Source organism: Calypte anna, chromosome 4A, assembly GCF_003957555.1.
Source record: "Calypte anna isolate BGI_N300 chromosome 4A, bCalAnn1_v1.p, whole genome shotgun sequence".
Lineage (NCBI taxonomy): Eukaryota > Metazoa > Chordata > Aves > Apodiformes > Trochilidae > Calypte > Calypte anna.
The window spans coordinates 18,265,247-18,286,947 of NC_044248.1; the positions used below are offsets into that span (position 1 = coordinate 18,265,247).

General features: G+C 38.9%; 1 protein-coding gene across 1 annotated transcript; it reads right to left on the bottom strand.

The window, feature by feature from the left end:
- Window positions 1–6,640: 6,640 nt before the first annotated feature.
- On the bottom strand, window positions 6,641–20,581 carry NMU (neuromedin U). The gene is made up of 9 exons (XM_030450170.1): window positions 20,449–20,581; window positions 17,090–17,148; window positions 13,105–13,167; window positions 12,961–13,020; window positions 12,404–12,433; window positions 12,269–12,319; window positions 10,246–10,320; window positions 7,825–7,878; window positions 6,641–6,676 (listed from the first exon to the last, which is right to left on the bottom strand). The coding sequence occupies exons 1-9, from the start codon at window positions 20,579–20,581 to the stop codon at window positions 6,641–6,643; spliced, it is 561 nt and encodes a 186-aa protein (XP_030306030.1).
- Between the last annotated feature and the right edge of the window lie 1,120 nt (window positions 20,582–21,701).

Below are 21,701 nucleotides of genomic sequence, written 5' to 3' on the forward strand. Positions count from 1 at the left end.
GAAAAGCAGCATTTTAAGTCCATTCTTCTCATTTGCCAATCCTTACACTTTGGAATATGTTTTCATTTGGCTACAAGGTAAAAGAGTAATTGTGAACTCGTTAAACCAAAGTGCCCTGTGTGGGGTTAATGCATTTTTCTTAGGCAAGCTACACAGGGATGAGGTGTAGTTTTGTTCAGAAAATGTATCATTTCAGCAGAGGAAGACACAGCTGTAGTAGGAGTTAGTAGGCAGTCTTGATAATGAAAGCTGGTGTTCCTGTGTGTGTTGGCAAAACCTGTAAAACTTGTAAGATGTGCCTGTGTTACTGACTTTGCTGAGAAAGTTGTGAAACAGCCCAGTTAATAAATACAAGCAGCATCAGATTCATCAGAGATATAACTTAATTGATACTGTCTGTTTTAACTGATACAGTATCAGTTGTGCAGTTTTTCTGTACAACTGTTGGGGATTCCAGCTGTACTGTCTACTTGGAGGGGTAGTGTTAGTGTAAAGGTGTTGTGCATGCAGCAGAACATAGCAGCAAACTGTTTTCTGTAAAATAAATATTGCTCAGTGGTAATGGTATTTAAATATTCCCAGTTTTCTTAGTTGCAATGATGTTTATTTTTCAGTTGCTCTCTCATTGTTGCTCTCAGCATTGTATCTGAAAGTGTAATTACAAATGTGTATCTATAGAAGCTTAATTAGTGTTTGCATCTGGAGTAAGGAACTTGATTGGGCTACAAAATCTTAAGGATTTTCTTTCTGGATTACTGTTCAGGTACATCGGGTTCCCCATTTGATTCACCTTGTGACCACAGTCTTATGCAAATGTATTGCAGGGACAGAAACCTCTTTAGCAGTAATGCTGCTAAAGAGCTAACCATGACCTCAGTTTTTCCACTGGAAGAATTTTAAAAAGCATTAGTAAAAACACTTGGTTTTTTCTGTTACTTACCAGTTCATAATAATCTATTTCTAGCTTTCAGTTGAGATAATTCTGATAGAAACAAAACTAAGAATTTCATTATTCATGCAAAGGATAATGCTTCTATGATGAAATGTAATAAAGATAATAGAATCAGCAGAAATGGAAAATCCAGGAGAAAATGCAGAAATATTTTAATCAGAAATGCATAATTACCAGAACTATAGTATGACCAAGAAAAGAATCTAAAAATAGCATCAGGTTATAATTATTAATATCTTTAGTAATCATCAGTATTTCTTCAGAAAAATAAAGTAGAGAGACTGTGTTGTTTTCCCATCAGACCTTGCTTATACGGGAGTGTAACACCTACATACTGCAATGTTGCAGTATCAAATTACTCCTTTCTGGCTTGCACCCGATGCAGTTCCAGATTTGACAGCATAGCTGTGGAAATCACACACATTTCCATTTTCTTGTGGCCAAACCAAGGTAATTTTCATTTAATGCTGCTCCTATTTTGAAAGTATTTTAAAGGCTTCTGAAGGAACAGGACAGAAAGCTTATAAATGGTGTGGTATTTTATGAAGCTACTCTCCATTTAGAAATGCCTTGCAAAGCACAAGCATTTTGGCAGACACCATAGCAGGAGGGAGGTTCACAGCTAAGAAGATGCAGGTGGTAGGATCTTTTTATAGCAACAAACACTGATATTCACCTGACCTGACTGTGGATTCCTAACTCAAGTCACCAATGACCTATTTACATTTAAAGCCACCAGTTAGCTTTCTGGTTCAAAGTGGCAGATAAGCAATTATCTCTGAAGTACATCTGCTAGTTTGAATCTGCAAAATAAAAGTTTCTAGAAGTGGTATCTGCCAGTAAGTATCTACTGATAGAGTAGCTGTATCCTACTGGGTTAAGAAAAAGGCTAATGTTAATTTTTCTTGTTCTTCTTGGGTATCTTATGTGCCAAGTGTTAAGTGAACTGTTTGTGTATAAAACAATGCATAAACCATGACAGCTGTATATAACCAAATTTACATTAGCACATTTAGATGATTTTTTTTTAATGATGAGTCACTGGAAAAAATAGCAATACAATTGTATTTCATCACTCGTTAATAAAATGCTAAATAAGGAATGTGGTCTCTTCGTGTAGTTTTGCTTGTCTACAGCTGTACTCTAAGCTATTTTGTTAAGAATATACTTAATTTTTTTAGGAAGGAGCAGCTGATCCAACTATCAGTATTCTAAAATAGTGAGAAGATTATCCTGGGTGCTGGAGAAAATTCTTAAACAACTGTCAAATTAACTATTTGTCAATGGATTCACAGCTAAATCCTGATTTTATTTCTTTTTATAAATGATTGGCTTTGGGTCAGTCTGTCAGTGAGGGAAACTGGGAAGGTCTTTGGCAGAGCAGAGCTTCTCTGCAGTCATTTCACTGAGAACTGAAGGACTATCTTCTACCAGTGCTGGATAAAAGGAGGATGAAAGGATGGACTGGAGTCCACCAGTTAATACCCTCCCCTTCATGCTCCATTTAAGCAGAGCTTGTATAAAATGGAGAAGCTAGAGATAGTGCCCATGACAGCCTTCTAAATGTATCTAGAGATATGACTCATTTACTACCTCAGTTTTCTTCCACAGATCAAAACAAAATCTACACAAGTGAAATGAAACCTTCTTTTAAAAAAATGTTTACTGTCTCAGACTTAACCAAAGGAGTGAACAGCTGTATTTTAATTAATTTATATTAGAACAGATGTGGTGCATTAGAATTTTCTCAGGTAATAGCATCACATCAATGCATTTTGAATTGTTGACTTCATGAGCAGAAATATTTCTCACCGACAGTCCTCTCACTGTCCTTTTTTAAGTTCTAATCTAGGTTGGTTTTGATTGCTCCAAGTTCTGCATGGTTTCCATTCAATCTCTATAAGAACAAATGACAATTTATTTTGATAATTGTAACAGATTCTCACTTAAGAGGAAAAGGACTTTGATAAAAGACCAAGCTCCATCTCAGCAAGAGAAAATAGAGCCATTCTTGTGACAGCCCAACTTTATCTTGGTAAAATATCTAACTGTAAAATTGCAAAATATCTGTATTTACCCAATATTCTTACCACAGAATTACACAAACTAATTATTTGCTTTGACTTGTTCATTACTTACATAGCTACTGTATACAAATAAAATAATCATATAAGTTAAAAAAAAAAGGGGGAATTACTTTTTTATTCCCCGTGGACCATTAACCTTTTAGTTAGGATTTTTGTTGTAATGGACTGAAATTCAAGAAGCTGATTTAGCCTATGTATCCTCGACGAGTTCCAGCAGCACCCTCTGGTGGCCAAAGGCAAGTGAGGCAGTTTTAAAATCATGGAATCCTAACAGTGGTTTGGGTTGGAAGGGACCTTAAGGATCATCTACTTCCAGCGCCCCTGCCATGGGCAGGAACACCCCCACTACACAAGGTTTCTCCAAGCCTCATCCAGTCTGGTCTTGAACATTTGTGGGGCATTCACAACTATTCTTGGCAGCCTGTTCCTGTGCCTTACCACCTGCACACCTATATCTACCCTCTTTCAGTTTGAAATTGTTTCTCCTTGCCCTATCACTACTAAGCTTGTTGCGAGTCCCTCCCCAGCTTTCCCGTGGGCCTCCTTCAGGTACTGGAAGGCCCCTCTAAGGTCTCTCTGGAGAAGGCTCTTCCCCGTGCTAAATAACCCAAACTCTCTCAGCCTTTCTTCATAGCAGAGGTGCTCCATCCCTCTGAGCATCTTTGTGGCCCTCCTCTGGACTTGCTCCAACAGCTCCCTGTCCAGCTTGGGGGCCCCTGAGCTGGACACAGAACTCCAGGTGGGGCCCCACGAGGGCAGAGGAGAGGGGAGAATCACAATCATTGAATGGTTGGAGTTGGAAGGGACTGTAAAGATGATCAAGATCATGTCCCTTGAGCTTCTGGCCACCTTTCTTTTGATGTATCCTAGGAGACAGTTGGCTTTCTGAGTTGCTGCCTCGTGTTGATGAGCTTCTCATCAACCAACACCCCCAAATCCCTCTCAGGGCAGTTCTCAACCCATTGGCCACCCACTCTGTATTTGTGCTTGGGATTGTGCTGACCGAGGTACAGGACCTTGCACTTGGCTTTGTTGAACCTCATGTGGTTTGCACAGGCCCACAAGCCAAGCCTGTCAGGGTCCCTCTGGATGGGCTCCCTTCCCTCAAGGTCTTCCAACATAATTTCAGAGCTAGAAATGCTTTTATGCTAATCTTCAATAAGGTAATATAATTTTTAGTTTTATGTTCCTCGGTGTCAAATTTGGGAAACCTGAGTAAGGAACATCTTGCATGAAGATTTATCATTTGAGCCAAAGCCAGAAAAAAATAAAGCAGGTACTAACTTTTTCTGATTCTGAAAATGAGATTAGTTTGAAGAACTACCATTACTTACATGAATTTTTATGAGAGTTTTAAAGTAATTCATGAAAATTGGATTGTAAAAAACAGCAGATGGCAGTCTTCACTGGTAAAACTACTTCAAGGGTAGAAAAGGAAGATGCTTCACTGAGACTTGCTGAACTAAAAGCAGCTATTATTTTTACTAACTGAAAACAAGTGGCTTTTTCAAAGAAGGTTAAATAATATATGTACAATCCTATTATAATCTAGCAAAAATGAATTACAATTGAGGTTTGCACCCTCCACATAATTTTGTGAGTCATTATCTTCCTATGAGAACAAAGCACTAGCTTCACAGTTACTAGAATTATTTTAGTAATTTTAACAGCACAAAAGCAGTAAGTACAGGTAGAATGAGGAACTGTTTTGATCGTATTAGCATTTTTATTCTGTGTAAACTGCATGTCTCATTTTCTCTCTTAAGAGTACAAAGCTATGCAGAACTTGGCAGAGCATTTTGTAAATCACCTACTGAAAAATATATGTGAGTGTCCACTATGGCTAAGACTACTAAGTCTTCATACAAGCTGCCAAAGTTTTCTGAATGTCAATTTATAAAAGATACTGACTCTATATGATATTGTAAGTAAAATGATTGGTGTGCTTCTATTAAATAATTGAATGCTGTTGTGACAGAGTTATTCATAAGCACATAATTACACAATGACAGCCTGGCTGGAAGGCACCTCTGGAGGTCACCTGGTCTCATCCCTCTTCTCAGACACAGCCACCCTTCAGCAGGATGCCTAGGAATGTGTCCAGACAGCTTTGGAATATCCCCAAGAATGGAGACTACACAACCTCCTTGGGCAACCATGCCAGTGCTCAGTCAGGGTTTAGCTTTAGGGTTTAAGGGTTGTGGTTAACGTTATGGTTAGTTTTTATGGTTAAGGTTACTGGTTAGCAGTTAGGCTTAGAGTTAGAGTTAGGGCTAGGTCTTCTGAATGATAACCATACCTCATCTGTGTTCTTAATAGCCCATAGAAGTAATCCATTTTATTTCAGTTGAATTAAAGATATTTCTTCAAAACATGCAATTTGTTCTGTTTTCTTTTGTTAGGGAATAGCTATTCTCTTTTTTTTTCCCCAACCAATGTAACATTAGTAACCAAAGTCGTTTTGAACTTTTCAAAGTTATTTATCATCAGCACAGTTCTGTAGGCGACCTGCATTGCACTTCTCTTGACCCTGCTGACTGTCAGAAGTCCACAGGCTACACTGAAGGAAGTACATGTGTAGAAAACATCATCTTGAAAACCAAACCACACCATTTGTTTGGGGTGCCTAGATAAGGTGTAATTTCAAAACTGCACAAATCACTTACAACATAGTCTGAAAAAAAAAAGTTTTCTCCATTGCAAAGATTCTCATTAAAACAACTGTGAGTGCCTTTATTTATAAGGGAAAATAAATGTACATAACAGTGTTGTTAGAGGCAAAGTCTGTTGCATGCACATGCTGTCCTTTTTTACAGTTGGGTGACACACAACGTAAACATTATAACACTAGGAAACAAGTAATTTCAATATGCTTTTAATATAATCAAGAAAGTAAAGTTTTGAGTTCTTAACAGAATCTAGTTTAAGAAGATTTGAGTTCTAGTCAGTTTTGATTGTACATTAGTAATGAATAATTATTGTAAGGAAAACAGTATGTCCATGTACTCAGCACTCCTACAGCATTAGTTCTAGATCAGGAATCTAAAATCCTGAAAAATAAGAAAAAGCATTACCTGTTGGTATGGTATAACACTAAATACTAAAAATACGATAGAAGCATAAAAGATATCAGAAAACAGAACATTATAATATTGTCATACTTTTTTATATCTCTCCAAAAATGTATTTTTCAGTGTGAGGTTTTTTTTCTTTATAAGATTAGGTTGATCACCCGCAGAATGTCACTTTACTTTTCAGTATGTATTTGACAGGTAGTTGAATGAGTTCTTTCTGAAATATACTCATCATTATTGGTAACTTTTCTAACTAACAAATTTGGGATATCTTTTAGTTCTTTCTGTCAGAACTACTTCTGTGTTCTCCATTCTAGGACCTGAATACCTGCAGCTTCTACTTACTTCATCTAAAGATACATGCAGTTAACACATCTGGGAGAAGATTGTGGCAATCTTGAGTTGACCACACAGATGGCTTTCTGAAACTACTTCTCAACATAAATATTGCATACTTACGTATATTTGTATAAAAATAAACTAATTTAAATATAGATCATGGTTAAAAGTATTAAATAAATACCTCCTTAGCGAAAATCCACTGATCTCCTTCCATTGCGTGGCTGAAAGACAAACATGCACTGAGGGCCCACCCAACTTAGTACAGATAGAATCTGGTAAACTTCTCAGTTCTGCCAATGTGATCACCATTTAAGATAAGTTGAGAACAGTTATTGTTTAAAGTATAACTGTAGAATTCTCCTCCAGACAAAGATAATTTACTACATACAGACTGAAGAATTAATAATGCCCATTTTACATCATTTTATAAGGGGGAAAAAGCCACAAGTAAGAGACCATTATCCCTTACTCTTTTTGCATTTTCTTGAAATCTGCTTTCAGATTATTATTATTACTGCACTATTTGTTGCAATTAACAAGCAAATATATGTTACTATCTATTATTTCATTTTTAGACTGTTCTTTAACATAACCAAAGAATTTCTCCCTTTTCACTGAGGTAATTTTCAGAACTATTATGCACTACTGAGGGACATGATACAATTTCTATCAAAGCTGATAATTTTTTTTTGCTGAGGTTATTAAGGATTTGCTTTTTCACTCTGGCATCACAGACAGACAGGTATTAATGTTACCCATAGCTTTGGCCTGTCATAAGAACAGTGAAGATTCAAGCCTGATACCTAAAAATTGTAACTTGCTGTCTTTTCATTAGAATCACAGAATAAATTAGGTTGGAAAATACCCTTAGGATCATTGAGCTCTACCATAGCCACTTTCTTATTTAAATAGAAAAAAACATTAACCAAAGTCAAGAGATTTATTAAGTCTGACTTGCTGTGTTTAACTTACTTAATTTTGCTAAAACAGAGTAAAAGAGGCTCTATGGCATAAAAGAGGAACACAGTAATTTCATTCTCATGAGAATTTCTGTTCTATTTTCTAATCTTACAGATCAATATACAAGAAAAAATGGTAAAGTCAGGCACAGTAGATGTTTTGACACAGGGTGAAAGCATGGCATTGTATTTATATCTCATGCAAATGTACTGTATTGAACAATGCTTTAAAAGGATGACTTTAATACAAGAAAATGTCTGGAGCAGATCTTGAGTAGTGCTATCTGGTGGGGTGCTCTTACTAGAAAAAGTTTCCTCAGTCACAGTAATTCTTATTGTAATTCACTGCCTGCTGTGCTTTTTGTATTGTAACACCCATCGTTAAATGAAAAGAAAAAAACAAGCCATACCCTGTAGAAAAAGTAGCCTCTGCTTTTAATTCCTCTAGGTGCTTGAAGTTCTTCCTGAAAAAGAAGTGGTTTACATCATATCTACTCTTATGGAGAGGTTGGTTAGGGACATATTAAAGGTATTTCTACAATACTACTATAGAGTCTTGCCCCTTAAGGCATGCTTTACACCTATAACTCCATGTCAGTAACAAGGAGTTCATGTTGTCAAGTAGAAATAGCAGAAAACATATTAATGAGGGCCAAAGTTTTGACTAAGTTCAGATTGCTTTCAAATAGCACTAATCATGAAGGGCTTTGCCTTCAACTTTCCAGGTCCCATTACCCAGAGTGTCTCTGTGGTACTGGAACCTCTGTGGACCACACAAATTTGGTCTTTGCAGCTCACAGGAGAACAGCAGAAAGCTTAAATATCAGAAACACCTTGGCTCCTTCAGGAATAAGATCTCAGACTGTTCCCAGAGGTGTATCATGATCACCCCTTTCACATCAACTCCCAAATACCAGTGCCTATTATATTCCATGCCATCTGTGCTACACACTTTGAGGAGCAACTGTCTATTGATCCATACTGTAAGAAGGGGGGAAAATGATGAAGAAAATAGAATTTCCATTTAAATGTAACAAGTACAAAGCCTAAAGTATCCAATTGCTTTAATGAGACCATCATGATTAGAGAACACATACACTGAATCACAGTATTTTGATTGCTTGTGTCAATATCAAATACATGAGTGGGGTGCCTGTCCTGCAGGTGGGGACACAGACCACTTGTGAAACAAAATACTTTAAATCTTACATTTGCCAGAATATAAAATTTAGATGGAATTTATTTAGCAATTATGGTGTTTCTCAATTAAAAATTGGGGTCATGTGATCATACACCAAGAAAGAAATTACTCCATGCTCTACTCTGATGCTGTAAGAATTGTGTAAGCCAGGATGGCTCCCATCATTCCCAAACACAGGAGTAGCTTAAATCCAGGGAAGCTTTCAAAGGAAGGAGGGCTTGAACTGTGTATAATTTTTGAGTCTTAATTTTTACTTCCATTTACCAAATATACCATTATACTCAGTTTCTTTGGTGTACACATAACAGCAAAGACTGTGCCATTAGTTTTTACACGGTTCCTCCACATTTACAACACAGTAGAAGCGTAGGAAGAATTGTACATGGTTAAAAGCAGTCTCATCAATGCTCAGTAAGCAATCACTCCCTTTTTCCCTTCCCCATACAATTGTACAGACTTCTGTGATACTCTTCTTAGTTGTTACCTCTTTGTTTGTACTGTACTTATGTATGTATATTGAGGTGGGATTTAAATAGTGATGCAATAATGTTTGTTGTACCTTATCATATAGGAATCTCCAGTATTCTTATAGAGCAGGATTCTTATATGTATCATTTTTCCTCTTCTCTCTACAGCTCCATTAAAGAGATGGACATTAATATCCATCTGCTCTTTGATTTCTGAAGTTTGAAATTGCATTTGCAGCAAATATATGTAGCAAGACGAACCTCTCTTAGGGAACGGCGCTTCAAGGTCCAACCAGGTGTTCCAGCAGACTCACGAGTAGTGCTCTAAGCCTATGGCTCTCAGAGTTGACTAGCCCAGATAGGTGCTGTTGCTCCAAGAGCAACTGACCTCTCTGCTGGCTTGCTCAGGACTGAGCTGAGCCTGTGTCTCAGGCCTCACCTTTTATTGGCCCCCTAATCCTGTTCATGCGCAGTGGGGGCCTGCCCTAATCAGGCACAGGTGGGCTTAACACAAGCTCATGCCCACTACCTGGCAATTAGTGGCACCTGGTTGCCTCATTTCACTACAAATATATCTACATATTATGATATGTTAGAAACAATGGGGCTATTTCTCTCTATGTGAAAATATTGTTCCAAAACACACTACTTTTCTCTGGAAAATTAATTTCACAGAGAACTTTCTTATCTGTACCTGAAGTTAAACTTGCCTGTATATTACTTGGTAATTCTCAGTGCTGTAAGTCACAAGTAATACATGTTTCAGGAGTAGATATGGTTTGACTTCTAAGCAGGGAAAAAAAAGACACCACTCCTTGAAAATATAACTAAACCACAGTATAATGGTACAGATAAATTTGAAACTATTTTTCTTTTTATGAAAGAACTAACAGATCCATTTGATGCAGAGATTCTGTGTTCTATCACTGTTCTGTGATAACCATATATTACTTCAGTGTCTTTTTGTGTTAAATGTTAATATCAGCAGGATTATTTTTCACTAAGAATAGGAACCCCCCTCACATTTGTAATGAAAATACACTAGTTATATATTAAATCTTGGAAATAAAAGTGTTATGAGCAGAAAGGGCTACAAGGACATTTCAGAGCTAAGGAATGCCAAAGTGTGAGAATGCAAGCATGCGGAGTTCAAGGTTACATACGTCCACTTTGTATCTCTTCAGTCTTCTTTCATTAATCTGGGGAAGGAGTTGCAGCAAAGGATGCAGGACAGATGACTGAGAGGACACGAACACAGACACATGAGGAACAATGAAATTGGGACCTTATCATGCAAAAAAGCCTTCTAACAGTCCTGGCTTATGGATCAAACATGCATCAAAAATGACTGAAGATGTTAATTGAGAAACTTGGTTTTTTAATGTTCTGACTTGGCAGCAAACCTGTACCAACTTTTATATTTATTCTGTGAATGTGACTCAGACAGTGATGGAGGGAAAAGTTATGTGTCCTCACCTTTATTCAGTAAAAGTTTAGAACTCTTTACAGGCTTCTTCCCCAGGTATTTATTCAGCCTTTGATCAGCCTCTCTGAGTGGTACAGACAGCATTTCCATACTAACTGCTGCTAACATTTCTACTATTATCTACTATGGCAATTAGCAGCTTCAGTCTCCATTGTACTGCAAAGTTCATTTTACTTCAAAACAACTGAAATCACTGAAAGAATTTATTCTTTTTTCTATAAAACAATGTTCAAGAGGGAACCATTCTCAAATGAGATTTGTAACCATGGCATTGGTCCCTCTGCCTAAAAGATAAGCTCCAGGCATGTGATTCCCACTTTTCAACAAGGCTTTAAGCTTGCAGCAGCCTGGGTAAGCATGATGGTATTTTGTGGAGCTCAAGTGCCTCCCTTGGCAAAACATAACCATGTGGGCTTGTGAAGAGAGGCCCACAGTAAGAAATAAAGTAGAAAAATGTTCCATCAACCAATTTAAACCTCCAACTCACACAAACATACTTCTAAAAATATTGCACTTTTGCTTTAATACTTCTTTAAAAAGTAATGCAAGAAAGAATATTCTAATATATGGAATGACTAGAATTACTCAATTATACTTAGTAGGGAAAATGAACTTGCCTACTTGGAGCCAATTTTTCACTAGGGTAGTAGGCAATGTCACACCATAAAATGTAGAACAGGGAAAGCCTGATGAGAGTGGAGGTGTTACAGGGCATCCTAGCTGTCCACCTGGGCTCCGTCTTGAAATCAGTGGAGGGATGTTAATAAAGCCAAGGAATGATGTATTTCACCTAAGTTTGTATCTCTGGGAACTGGGCTAGGAAACAGTCAAGTGAGCAATTAAACCAGAAGTAGTGAGAAAGCAGCAATCTCTGGGACAGACAGGGGCAGAGGTGTGCAGGATGGGCACAAAGGGGAATGCAGTAACCTCTCAAGCAGGAGCAGGAGCACAAAGAGCTCATTTAACTGTGCCCTGATTACCATTAGAACCACCAGGGCAGCTCTGTCATAAAAACACTGAAGCCAATACCAGCAATATCACTTTCTAGGAAATATACCTAGAAAACCATACACATGGCACAGAAAACCAGATAGATGCAGAGAAATAACATTATGTTTGCACTTTAAATGCAAGAATGGATCACGTGCAGTTTGTATTGATTTATGAGGATATTTTTATAGCATCAATACTGGGCTATTTTAAAAATATTTTAAATTTAAAATATAGTTCAAAGTCTGAATGAAACTAAAATACTACTTTGCCTCGCACATATTTACGACATGCAAAAATAAATGCATATAATTCCATTTATAATTAATAAAAATAATTAAGAGTTCTTAATGTTTATGGTCATTTGCTCATCTTCTAGAAATCCACATTGTTTTACTGCATATGTTATGTTCCAGTACCAGAAAAAAACAAACAAAAAAACCCCCAAAACAAACAAACAAACAAAACCCATTTGATCTTATTCTTAAGTGTTGAAACTACAGGATTAAGATGCAGTTAGGATTCCATGAATGTTTGGTTTTATTTTTTCCACACCTGTCCAGTACTGATGATCTTCTCCATTGTTATTAAAACACATTCTTTATCTTAAATATGAAACTCCCAGTTCTGAGCTTGCTCAGTTGGGAAGACTACTGCAGAAAGGAACATTACCTTGGCTTTGTGTACTCACAAGCTGCTATGCCACTTACCCTGATGTCTGAGTTGCCTGAGTCATGAGTCTTAGCATAATGAAATAAGAACTGTTCAAAAAAATTAGAAGTGGGGTTTTACTACAAAACAGGGACAATTTCGGTGTAATTATAAAACGTACATAGAAATCTTACCCTTTTGGCGTTGTCTTTTTCATCCAAACCCTGTGGGAATAATAATCAGTAGAGAGGCTTTTATTTGTTAAAAAGAGAAAGAACAATGGACAATTTTAATCACATTACAGTTTTTTTCAGTACTGCATTGGAATATTGTCCTTCCTTGACAAATACATTCCATGTCTTTGCTTACCAATGTAGCTACTCTTTCCAAACTCTGTAGGGAGCACTGATTAGTCTCCACTAGAACAGTAGATGGGTTTAGCAGATTGTCCTTTGTATATCCGTACACTCATTTCTTTCTCCATTGAGACCTCACCAATTATTTCTTCTAGTACAATAAAAACACCTAAAAGTTTGTATCCAACCTGGAGATTTTTTTCCAAACATTGGAGTCTCCCTGTTATCTTTCATAGATGTTGGATTAGGACAGATAGCATTTCAGAGTAACAACAGGGTATTATTTCAGGACTGAGTGGCACTTCAGACACAGTGTCCCCAGAATTATTTGTGGACACTGACACATTGTGAGATCAGGCTTTGGAAATGCTAGGGAAGTGTTTCATGTGTGTTACCTGTGGTTCCTGGAGAAATCCCATGACCAAAAAACAAAGTTCTTCCAGTGTACTGGATGCCTAATGCAAGGAAAACATGAAGTCAGTTATCACATGTCCATGTTATATTGCACATAACAAATGGTATCAAAATAATAAAGTAACTTTCATCTGACTCACCTGAGTCTGAGAATCTGTGGAGAGGTAGGCAGAACATGCATCATCTATCTGTAAAAGTTTACACAGTCATTTGTTAAGAAGTCAGATAAACAAAAACAGTGAAATATGTATATTTTTAGAAATAGTTAAAGCACCCAAAGGCATGGCAAGTTTGTCCATTTTAAGGAATCATTATGGGTACATTAATGAAATATTTTGCATTCAAGGGGGAAAAAAGGACTTAATCACATAAAAAAAATTACCTGATCTGAACAAACACATAGATATCTGTGTCTTTTAATCTCTTACCCACTTTATGTTCCTCTCATTTGTAACCTTCTCAGACTGTATATTTTATATTATGAGCTTAAGCATCTGGGATACAAACGATGAACTTAAATCTCTACTGCAATACCTCTGCATTGTATAAAACTGCAAAGAAAACAACAAAACTGAAGTGATTCAATGAGCATCCCTCAAACACAACTTCAGGTTGGATTCCAGCATCCCTGCAGGTATATGGCACAGGCATGTCTTGATTGATTATGATATATGCCACCACATCTGACGCATAACAGTCAATTTGTGTGGGTCACCAACCAGCCAATATACAGGGCCTGCACTGATTGCTTTGGCAAAAGAGGAGCCTTAGAAAATTTTATTTAAAGGAGGTGGTTCCCAAATCACAATACTAGTAAGAAAGGGGATCTATCTAAGTGCTCAAAGAACACTGTGGAAAAGTCATTGTGAATGAAATGAGGCACCTCAGCACAGAATGAAATGTGACACACAGGCACAAACCCATAAGAAATAAATCCACAAATCAAGCTAAGAAGTTCCAACTCCTATTTCATTTGATCAGAACTAATGTCCTTTTAGCTCTACATCTCATCTCTCAAAATGTCCAAATGTCAGCTCCCAGGGAAGAGCCTAAAACAAGACCAGTGGCTGAGTAAAACCCATAGTCTCCAACCATGGAGTGGTTGGAGCACTTTGCACTTGCAAAGTGGTTGCAAGCACTTTGATTCAGAAGTGGGTCCTTTATAGTAAAGATCAGTGGATTTCTGTGCATTTGAACATTCTCTCTCTTACCCATTGTAAACTTTTAGCATCTATAGCTTCCTGTGGCAAGGGTTCCCTAAGTACTGCATGAAATAACACTTCTGTTACAGAGTATTTTGCTACATCAGTCTTTTAAAGCTACCTTCATTCAGTGCTATCATGATCTTGTGTTGGACGAAGTAATAAATAAGGGATTCCTACATAACCTACTATAGGCAATTATTCCTAGAAGAAGGGCTTGAGTGGAAGGAACCTTCAAGATCATCTTGTTCAAACCCCTTGCACCTGGTTTTACTGAATTCCATGAGGTTGGCAAAACCCCACCTCCCATAATCATAGACCTGTCAAAATCCCTCTGGATGGGCCCCCCTTCCCTCCAGTGTGTCAACCACACCACACATCTTGGTGCCAACAGCAAACTTGCAATCACATCCTCTTTCTATTGTCTCTTTTCCAAGATGAATCCCATGCTACTGAATACTTTTTAGCAGTAATTAATTTGGAAGAGAGAAAAAATGGAAAAAAAGGCGTTTGAAATAATGGATATTGTATTACCAATGCTGAAAGCCCAAAATATTCTGCAAGGAAAACAAAATCTCCACTGCACTCAAACTGAAGCTGCCCAGTTTAATAATAATAAAAAAGAGAGGATTAACTCTGCATTATTTAACTTTCAAATTGTAGAAATACCAACGTCTGCTGCTATGCACTATTGTCTTCCATTGAATGGATGCCAAAAACCTTTGCCAATCATCTTATTCACAGACTGCATAAAAAACACTTTTTTTTTTTTAATAAAGTATGAAATGCAGTGGATCTTACGATTTTATTATAGGTAAAAAGCCCTAAACAGCACTCTTTTGCAATGAAAGCATCAAATGAAAAAAAGCAATAAAAAATAATGCATAACTGAGTACTTTGAGACAAATGATTCATTTCTCTAGAGACAGGCTACAAGAAGCATTAGCTAAGATAGTGGGAAAGCTAATAGCTCACAGATTTCCCCTTTTAAATTCTTTTTGTTGGTAACACATCCTCCTTGCTCTCTTTTCCCTTCATTTTGCATTTGTTTGTCTCTGGGTACAAGTTCGGCTTCACTACTTTCAGAGTAAGAAAATGCAGAGGGAGAAATCAACAGTAAATGAAATAAATCAAACCGAATTCATTTTAGAAGCCTATGTCAAAATGTATTATTTCTCCTTGGTGAGGGTTTCTTTTTGTTTGTTTTTATGGGTTTCTTTGCTCATTTGGAGTTGGAGGTGACACTTAGATAACTACCACAATAGCCAGTGTCTGCTTTCTGTTTGACTCAATACAAGCATCTTTCAGCTAAACCTGCATGGACAAAGCAAGGGAAAATCCACAGTTTCTGTTAATTCCTTTTTAAAAAATAAAACTAAAATACATTTTTAATAGTTTCTATCATCCTTGATGCATCTTTTATATAATTTTCTCTCCTATATAAGAAATGTGGTCTGAGGGTGAGAGCTTGTGAGTTTTTTAGGGTTGGGTAAATAACAAAGAAACAAAAGGATATGAGAGACAAGTGAAGGAACACAATACTTAGTTATGAAGTTCCCATACTTATAAGCTCAGAGTAATTCCTTAAAAATACTAGGTTTGTTTAGAGGCAGTGCTTCTCCTGAACGATTCCCCAGTAAAGCCAAATCAGGTTGATTTACATACATATATAGCTATGTATCTAATTTTCTCTCCTTAGAGGCTCCCCAGTCCTGCATTGTTCTTAATATAATAGTAAGTTTTATATTGCTTGTATTATGTAGTTTTACATAGAATTTGGTATCTTATGCATAGTTTTTTCTTCACTAAAATCAACAGGAATTTTCCCTTTGCTTCCAGCTAGCATAGGACAAATCCTGTGTCACAACTAGCAAATCTTAGCAACAAATACAGAAATTTATGAAACAGTATTTTTAATCTGAAATGTAAATAATTTATTTTCAAAAACTCCTCATAGGTATCAGGATATTGCTTCCCAAGAGACAACTTTTTTCCCCAGGAGATAAATAGCACCATGGCTCATTCAAGTGCCAGTCTAGAAATATGTTTGGTTTGGATGCAATACTTCTAATATCAACTAAGGGGAGCTGACAGGAAAGGAAGGGTGTCCTGTAATGGCTTCAATAGGAAGAAATCTCCTCTCTGCATCTGTACTCCTAGTGAGTCATCTGCTTTCTAATGTTATCAGAAGCTACAAAATGAAATGCCAGCAGAATACTTGAACATTGCATCAAAGCCAGGGAATGCAAGCTGCAGGCTAAACATTTTCTGTGTTTTATGCTCTGGCACTCCATCTGTTCCCAAAGGGCAGGGAAGAGCCCATATTAACACACAAATCACATCCTGGAGTCAAAACCAGTGCTCATTTCCAAGATGAGAGTGGAAGTTCTGAGAGCAATCAGCACAAAAATGTTAGAGGGGCTAAGTGACATGATACATTCTCCTCCAGCCACAACAGTAAATTGAGAGGATAGGATAGGATTAAATAGTGTCCCAGTCCTGTGTGAAGAAAAGAAGCAGCAAGAGGTAAGATGGGATGGGTCGAAATAATTCCTGCATATTGTGTAGTCTATAAAACTAACAAATGACACTGTGTTGTTTCCAGGGACAGTGACTGCCCAGTCACTGGCAATTAAATGGCAACCATTAGCAGACATAACCCACTGAGCAGGGACAGTCTTTTCCCAGAATGACATCTCAGCACCCAGCTTCAACTGTTCAGAAAATCTGGAAAATCAGTTATTTCACCTCTTCACTGATGTCAAGGTAGGAGAGGTACAGGATAAGCAGGACTAGAAGAAGAACAACCTGAGCTCCATGTAAGACAAATAGCAGAGAGTGAAGTATGAGTGTAGCAAGGGTGGTCACAGAAGTCACTGGAGGTTACCACATGGCAGATGATGCTTACCTCTTTCCACAGCTGCAGATTCTCATCTGCCTCCAGTGGCTGGGATGGCATCGGTGCACCTGGAAGCATAAACCATGCTTAGCAATGCTGTATAGTAAAGGTAATTTGTATAAGTATCCCATGTCAGTAATTGAAATAAAAACTCTGAACACAGTATGATAACTAGCACACAAAGTCTGAGAGATGTGTGGTCCCAGGAAGTCTGCTGCTCCGGGAGTTCCAGGGTTTATCCAGTAGTTTCTGCCTGCTTTATGTTATCAGGAGGCTACTTCAAAATGCATACAGGATGGATATGGATGCTCACATCTCTTGGCAACACAGTGTGAAAGTTACTTAGATTTCACTGAGGGTCAGGCTAGCATTGGTCTGTTCTCAGTGATAAGTAGCAGGCAAGAAAATTTGCTCAGCAGCTCTTGAATGCTAAAACCTGCTCCAGGAAACACATTCTAGTGCCTACAGCCCAAAGCTTTCTAAGGACTTGGCTCACCTCCAGCGCATGCATTGCACATTCTGAATCTGGATCCTATCTCTTGCTTTCTTGTATGTTACAATTAAAGAATTAGACATGTGCTGTGTAATGTGTGCTTGCATACGAATAATGCCTGTGATTAAAACATGGGGGTTTTGAGAAAGTGATAGCACAAAGTGGCTTTGTTTCCTCTGGTTGGCATATGTGATGTGGAAAAACTCAGTCCCTCAGAAGACTGAACGTGTTATTAATTGCATAATGCTTCAATGATGCTGTGCTTGTCTTGGGGGCAGCTCTTTTCTCCATCTCTGCCCACCCAGGATGCAAACCTGGAAGTCACTGTCTCCAGGTTCCTCCAAACTCAGCACCCCAAATATCCACCTTTCCACGTTGCTATTTTATCTGGCAGTATATGGCTAATAGTAATGTATTATTAGAGCCACTGTAAATAACAGAAATGAGTACCACTCAGCTCTGAGTACACTAGAAACCATGTGAGCACATCCGTGAGGGGATATCAACCAGGGGACATCAGTGAGGGGGCCCTGGGAGGGAGACAGGTGCTGGAGAGGGTTTCCATCTGTACAGTCTTAGCACTGCAGGAATCCCTACCAGGTCATCTAATTTATCTCCTTGCACAAAGTTGCTGCCCATGAGCCATGTCTAACCAGTTTAACTACTGTTCTTAAAGACTCCAGAGTAATTGAGATTTTATAACCTCCCAGACAGTCTTATTTAACCCATGGTCATTTTTTTTTTCAAATAATTGAACCAAATTAAAAAAAATAGAACTGAAGGTAGACTTAACTGTAATGACAAGTTGAGCAGGATATGAATGCCTGTCATCTACATTGGTGTACCACTAATAGCAGTAATTGTAACAGTACTTAGTTCCAGGCATTAAAGGGTAGATTTCAAAACCACAGAATTATGGTGACTAATTATTCTGGATATTTGTTTTCCCCCCCCAAAAAAAGAATTGGAAGGGTTCTTATTTTCATGCTATGTAGATATGGGATATTTTTTAAATATCTGAAATGTTCACATAACAATGAAACTGCTCTCCAATGAAAGATTTGCTTTTGGAGATTTTTTTTTCAATTCAAGGAAATACATCCAATAAATTCAAAGCACTACAATGCTCTTTCTATTCTTAAATTAGTATATTCAAATTGGAACACTGCCTTGGACTGGCATCCTGGTTTTACAGAGTAGACATGGGTGATACGGCAAACTAACGCGTTTCCCATTGAACCTTTGCCTGCCTATCTCTGAACACTGCTTGTGCTATTGCCTGGTTCCTGTGGCTTTTTAGGGGGAAGAAGCAGAGGAAACCACATAACCTGTAAATCTTAGAGCAGCAGGCAGGAAAGCCTTCTTGCTTTTTTTTCTTTTTTCTTTTTTTTTTCCTTCTTCTCCTGGAGCATAAACTTTTGAGCTTTTGGACAGAGGAGGTGCCCACCAGCTCCTAAATTTCCTTAACCCTTACCACTTACTCACAAAACTTATTTCATGTGCCATCCCACCTGTTCTGTGCTTATGTCCAGCACTATGCTCCTTCCAATGCCAAGCAGTGTCCCTCTATCAGCCCATCTAGCACAGTGCTGCAGTCCCTACAGGACTTCCTTCATTTACACACATCCACAACAGCACAAACAGGGAAACAACAGGTTATTTTGTAATACATACAAAATAACCATAAGGGGAAAAAAAATGATATTGCTATTGAGGAAGGAGATCCTATGCAAAAGGAACACGAAGAAGGAAATGTTCCTTCAAAATTGATGCTGTCCATGACACATCTGTTCTCCTATACTTCAAATTCTAAAACTCAACTTTTTCCAAGGTAGCAGAATTCCAGATGCACAGTTTCCATCCCTTTTCAAACTGTGATTCACTTCTTACTTATCTTCCCTCCACTGCTCTCCCTGCACAAGCCCCTGCCTGTGAATGAATGATGAAATACTGTGTGTCACTGCCTTTCTTTACCCTCCTTTTCCTTCTATCCTCTCTTCCACATCACCAGCATTTATTTTTAACGGATTGTTAAGTATACTGTACTTAGATTTAATTGATTCCTGGTATGAAAAACCCCATAACAAATTAGAACGAAAACTCCTAATGTAAGCAACTCAGACACATATAATACAAACAATTCAGAAATACTCTTTGCACAGCAACTTATTTTGCAGCATTACTTCAGCAGGCGTAGTTATGTATCTGGAGTAGGAAAATAAAGAATATGTTTTGTTTAAAGTTTCATATGAGCTGTGCTCATTTCACAAGGACTCCCAGCTACAAAAATAGTATTTTTCAGGTGCAAGACAACATTTAAAATTAAATCAAAATAATCAAGCTCTGTTCCTACTGCAGCTCAACAGCAGTATCCTTTCCACTCAACACCATCCTCGACGCAATAAACATCGCTTCAGATTGAGCCAAGTGACATCCGGAAAGTCTTAAATTGTCCCAATTTCCATGATACGCTAGTTTTGAAATTAGAGTAAATTATATTTAAAATGAAACCGCTGTTATCAAAAGGTGCTAACCCAAGTTTTTGGGACGTAGTTTTGTCTGGATAGGGCAATCCTGCCGGGTATACAGGAGGAAGCTCCCACATTCCCCCCCCCAGACCAGTCCCCCAAGCCATATCCAGCAGCTTCAGCCTCCCGCGCATCTTTGCCCCTCTCCCAGCCCCGCACCCGAGCCCCGCTCAGCCCGGCAGCCAGGCAGAGGCGAACTGGTTGCATGTGGCTTTGCAGCCCCCCCCCCCGTCCCACAAGGCTGGCAGGGTCACTTTCCCTCAAAAAAAAAAAAAAATATATATATATATATAAATATATTGCAGAGCTGGAGGTGCAGGAAGGGGGCACGAGGGGATGCTGCTCACCTTTGCAAGCTGCCATGGAGGAGGCAAGAAGGAGGAGGAGGAGGAACCCCGGCAGCGTCCCGCTGTCCCTCGCCCTCCTTGGGCTGCGCTGAGGGGTGGCATCGGGGGGCTGCTGGTGGCAGAGGTTTCCCATGCCCGCGGTGCTCCCTGCGCTGCCTCCCTGCCAGCCGCTCTTCTGGCCATGCCCTCGCTCCCTCCCCAAACTTTTAAAATCTCCAGCACACGTGGCCGAGCATCAGCTCCAGTGAGGGCGGGACCCTCCGCCGTCGGGCCCGCCCTGCCGCGTTCCCCCCGGGACCGGACCTGCCGGGCAGCCGGTGACTCAGCCCCGCCGGACGAACCGCCCGAACCCGGTGCCGGGCTGGGGGCAGTGAGGCGGGGCGCTAGGCAGGCTCCAGGCCCTCTGGTAAACCCTCTCTGTTAAGAAAAGTCTGTGTTGTAAAAACACATAAAACAGCCGGAGCCCTGCCAGCTGCCGTGCTCCCCCTGAGGGATGCTTTCCCCTGGGTCGTGCTACACGGGTCAGAGCATTGGCAGAGGAGTGGCAAAGGAGAGCATTCAGGCACCCAGACCTGGGGTGTGGAGGGGAGAATCACAGAATGGTTTGAATTGGAAAGAATCTTAAGATCATCTTCTTTCAACCCCCTTGCTTTAGGCAGAGACATCTCCCACCAGCCCAGGGTGCTCAATGCCCCATCCAACCTGGCCTTGAACACTTCCAGGGAGGTATGCTTAAAAATAGGGAAATCTCATACAGATTTTCCCCCGACTAGCTGAGCCTGGGAGTTACAGCTCATTGAGCTTTCATGTGGGACAGGATGTCAGGGGCTGGGACACAGGATGTGCACCCATCTGCCCCAGGACCTGACAGTCACTGCGTTTTCTGGAGGACCATCAGCTGCAGAGGTGTGACTGATTCCTGACTTTCCCCGTGCCTTAAATGCCACACCATGAAATGGAGCTTGACAATATGCTGATATTTAGAGATTAAAATCCAGCTCCAGTGCATTTGGTTCTGGTTTATGTTAATAAAAGCTGTAGACACTTACTGAGATGTGAAGTCATCAGTATTGCAAGTATCTCCCTAATCTGTCTTGGTTCAAATACATGGATCAGTGTTCAGAGCCTTGGCATGAAAAAGACTTTAATTGGTTATGCATATTAGTTAATACCTTATTGATAAATATTTAATAGATTGTGAAATAAAATACAGTATTTATGATTTGAGAGTTAAATACCCTTAAACATTCTAC